Source organism: Sander vitreus, chromosome 21, assembly GCF_031162955.1.
Source record: "Sander vitreus isolate 19-12246 chromosome 21, sanVit1, whole genome shotgun sequence".
Classification (NCBI taxonomy): domain Eukaryota; kingdom Metazoa; phylum Chordata; class Actinopteri; order Perciformes; family Percidae; genus Sander; species Sander vitreus.
Window position 1 is genome coordinate 820,813 of NC_135875.1, and position 5,000 is coordinate 825,812.

The following is a 5,000-nucleotide window of genomic DNA, read 5'->3' on the forward strand; positions in this document are numbered from 1 at the left end:
CACACACACACACACACACACACAGTTACACACACACACACACACACACACACACACACACGTCGCACCGCATCTCGTCCAGTTGCTATGGGAGACAACAGCAACAACGTGTCTTCATCTTATTTATTATATTTCTTTCTCTGAACTTTCAGGTGCCAGATTTGATGTCCTCGTCATCCATCAGTGCTGGATTGTTTGACTTTAGGTGGGATCCTCCCAAAGCATGCTGGGTGTTTGTTTGGTACCTGGATGTAGTCCAGTATGAGCTGGTGTCTCTGTTTGGCCGTGGCCACCTCGCTGTCGGTGATGGCCTCCCGCAGTGCCTGCTGGGTAATGAGGGCGTCCAGGTCCAGGACGGAGGACAGGCGGCAGTACAGGCTGATGAACTTCTCTTTGTAGGTGCAGAAGTGCACTAAAGGGAGGAAAGAAGCAGAGCAGTAGTTTACGTGATAATAATCATAATAATCAGAGAAGATCTGGACGATAATCAGAGAAAATCTGGACGATAATCAGAGAATTTCACGATAATCAGAGAAGATCTGGACGATAATCAGAGAATTTCTGGACGATAATCAGAGAAAATCTGGACGATAATCAGAGAAAATCTGGAGAATTTCTGGACAATAATCAGAGAAGATCTGGGACGATAATCAGAGAAAATCTGGGACGATAATCAGAGAATTTCTGGGACGATAATCAGAGAAAATCTGGAGAATTTCTGGACAATAATCAGAGAAAATCTGGAGAATTTCTGGACAATAATCAGAGAAGATCTGGGACGATAATCAGAGAAGATCTGGGACGATAATCAGAGAATTTCTGGGACGATAATCAGAGAAAATCTGGGACGATAATCAGAGAAAATCTGGAGAATTTCTGGACAATAATCAGAGAAGATCTGGGACGATAATCAGAGAAAATCTGGAGAATTTCTGGACAATAATCAGAGAAGATCTGGACGATAATCAGAGAAAATCTGGACGATAATCAGAAAATCTGGAGAATTTCTGGACAATAATCAGAGAAAATCTGGGACGATAATCAGAGAAAATCTGGAGAATTTCTGGACAATAATCAGAGAAGATCTGGGACGATAATCAGAAGATCTGGAGAAAATCTGGACGATAATCAGAGAAAATCTGGGCGATAATCAGAGAAGATCTGGGACGATAATCAGAGAAAATCTGGGACGATAATCAGAGAATTTCTGGGCGATAATCAGAGAATTTCTGGGACGATAATCAGAGAAAATCTGGATAATCAGAGAATTTCTGGGCGATAATCAGAGAAAATCTGGGACGATAATCAGAGAAAATCTGGACGATAATCAGAGAAAATCTGGACGATAATCAGAGAATTTCTGGACGATAATCAGAGAATTTCTGGACGATAATCAGAGAATTTTTGGACGATAATCAGAGAAAATCTGGGACGATAATCAGAGAATTTTTGGGACGATAATCAGAGAAAATCTGGGACGATAATCAGAGAAATTTCTGGGCGATAATCAGAGAATTTTTGGGACGATAATCAGAGAAAATCTGGACGATAATCAGAGAAAATCTGGACGATAATCAGAGAAGATCTGGGACGATAATCAGAGAATTTCTGGGCGATAATCAGAGAAGATCAGGGCGATAATCAGAGAAGATCTGGGACGATAATCAGAGAATTTCTGGGACGATAATCAGAGAATTTCTGGGACGATAATCAGAGAAGATTTGGGCGATAATCAGAGAATTTCTGGACGATAATCAGAGAAAATCTGGACGATAATCAGAGAATTTCACGATAATCAGAGAAAATCTGGACGATAATCAGAGAAGATCTGGACGATAATCAGAGAATTTCTGGACGATAATCAGAGAATTTCTGGACGATAATCAGAGAATTTCTGGGACGATAATCAGAGAAAATCTGGGCGATAATCAAGAAAATCTGGGACGATAATCAGAGAAGATCTGGGACGATAATCAGAGAAATTTCTGGGACGATAATCAGAGAAAATCTGGGACGATAATCAGAGAAAATCTGGGACGATAATCAGAGAAAATCTGGACGATAATCAGAGAAGATTTGGACGATAATCAGAGAAAATCTGGACGATAATCAGAGAAGATCTGGACGATAATCAGAGAAAATCTGGACGATAATCAGAGAATTTCTGGACGACAATCAGAGAATTTCTGGACGATAATCAGAGAAGATCTGGGACGATAATCAGAGAAAATTTGGGCGATAATCAGAGAAGATTTGGGACGATAATCAGAGAAGATTTGGGACGATAATCAGAGAAAATCTGGGACGATAATCAGAGAAAATTTGGAGAATTTCTGGACAATAATCAGAGAAGATCTGGACGATAATCAGAGAAGATCTGGGACGATAATCAGAGAAGATCTGGGACGATAATCAGAGACAATCTGGACGATAATCAGAGAAAATCTGGGCGATAATCAGAGAAGATTTGGGACGATAATCAGAGAAAATCTGGGCGATAATCAGAGAAGATTTGGGACGATAATCAGAGAAGATCTGGGACGATAATCAGAGAATTTCTGGGACGATAATCAGAGAAGATCTGGGACGATAATCAGAGAAATTTCTGGACGATAATCAGAGAAGATCTGGACGATAATCAGAGAAAATCTGGACGATAATCAGAGAAAATCTGGACGATAATCAGAGAAAATCTGGACGATAATCAGAGAAAATCTGGAGAATTTCTGGACAATAATCAGAGAAGATCTGGGACGATAATCAGAGAAAATCTGGGACGATAATCAGAGAAGATCTGGGACGATAATCAGAGAAAATCTGGGACGATAATCAGAGAAAATTTGGGACGATAATCAGAGAAGATTTGGGCGATAATCAGAGAAGATTTGGGCGATAATCAGAGAAAATCTGGGACGATAATCAGAGAAGATTTGGGACGATAATCAGAGAAAATCTGGGACGATAATCAGAGAGATTTGGGCGATAATCAGAGAAGATTTGGGACGATAATCAGAGAAAATCTGGGACGATAATCAGAGAAGATCTGGACGATAATCAGAGAATTTCTGGACGATAATCAGAGAAAATCTGGGACGATAATCAGAGAAGATCTGGGACGATAATCAGAGAAAATCTGGGACGATAATCAGAGAATTTCTGGGACGATAATCAGAGAATTTCTGGGACGATAATCAGAGAAAATCTGGATAATCAGAGAAAATCTGGGACGATAATCAGAGAAAATCTGGGACGATAATCAGAGAAGATCTGGGCGATAATCAGAGAATTTCTGGGCGATAATCAGAGAAAATCTGGGACGATAATCAGAGAATTTCTGGGACGATAATCAGAGAAAATCTGGGCGATAATCAGAGAATTTCTGGGCGATAATCAGAGAATTTCTGGGCGATAATCAGAGAAAATCTGGGACGATAATCAGAGAAAATCTGGGACGATAATCACAGAAGATCTGGGACGATAATCAGAGAATTTCTGGGCGATAATCAGAGAAAATCTGGGACGATAATCAGAGAAAATCTGGGCGATAATCAGAGAATTTCTGGGCGATAATCAGAGAAGATCTGGGACGATAATCAGAGAAGATTTGGGACGATAATCAGAGAATTTCTGGGACGATAATCAGAGAAGATCTGGGACGATAATCAGAGAAAATTTGGACGATAATCAGAGAAGATTTGGGACGATAATCAGAGAAAATCTGGGACGATAATCAGAGAAAATCTGGAGAATTTCTGGACAATAATCAGAGAAGATCTGGGACGATAATCAGAGAAGATCTGGGACGATAATCAGAGAAAATCTGGGCGATAATCAGAGAATTTCTGGGACGATAATCAGAGAAAATCTGGGACGATAATCAGAGAAAATCTGGGACGATAATCAGAGAAGATCTGGGACGATAATCAGAGAAAATCTGGGCGATAATCAGAGAATTTCTGGGCGATAATCAGAGAAAATCTGGGACGATAATCAGAGAAAATCTGGGCGATAATCAGAGAAGATCTGGGACGATAATCAGAGAATTTCTGGGACGATAATCAGAGAAGATCTGGGACGATAATCAGAGAATTTCTGGGACGATAATCAGAGAAAATTTGGGACGATAATCAGAGAAGATTTGGGACGATAATCAGAGAAGATTTGGGCGATAATCAGAGAAAATCTGGGCGATAATCAGAAAATCTGGAGAATTTCTGGACAATAATCAGAGAAGATCTGGGACGATAATCAGAGAATTTCTGGACGATAATCAGAGAAGATCTGGACGATAATCAGAGAATTTCTGGGACGATAATCAGAGAAAATCTGGGACGATAATCAGAGAAGATCTGGACGATAATCAGAGAAAATCTGGACGATAATCAGAGAATTTCTGGACGATAATCAGAGAATTTCTGGACGATAATCAGAGAATTTCTGGACGATAATCAGAGAAAATCTGGACGATAATCAGAGAAGATCTGGAGAATTTCTGGACAATAATCAGAGAAGATCTGGGACGATAATCAGAGAAGATCTGGGCGATAATCAGAGAAGATCTGGGACGATAATCAGAGAAAATCTGGGACGATAATCAGAGAATTTCTGGGACGATAATCAGAGAATTTCTGGGACGATAATCAGAGAATTTCTGGGACGATAATCAGAGAATTTTCTGGGACGATAATCAGAGAAAATCTGGGCGATAATCAGAGAATTTCTGGGACGATAATCAGAGAATTTCTGGGACGATAATCAGAGAAGATCTGGGCGATAATCAGAGAAAATCTGGGACGATAATCAGAGAAGATCTGGACAATAATCAGAGAAAATCTGGACTATAATCAGAGAAAATCTGGACAATAATCAGAGAATTTCTGGGACGATAATCAGAGAAAATCTGGGACGATAATCAGAGAAGATCTGGGACGATAATTAGAGAAAATCTGGGACGATAATCAGAGAATTTCTGGGACGATAATCAGAGAAGATCTGGGCGA

General features: G+C 39.9%; 1 protein-coding gene across 1 annotated transcript in view; it reads right to left on the reverse strand.

Annotated features, from left to right (window-relative positions):
* ankfn1a (ankyrin repeat and fibronectin type III domain containing 1a) overlaps positions 1 to 5,000 on the reverse strand; it is a 127,289-nt gene that overhangs the window by 6,059 nt on the left and 116,230 nt on the right. Inside the window, 1 exon segment of the mRNA XM_078279938.1 lies at positions 246 to 412. Within this exon segment, the coding sequence (XP_078136064.1) occupies positions 246 to 412 (167 nt within the window).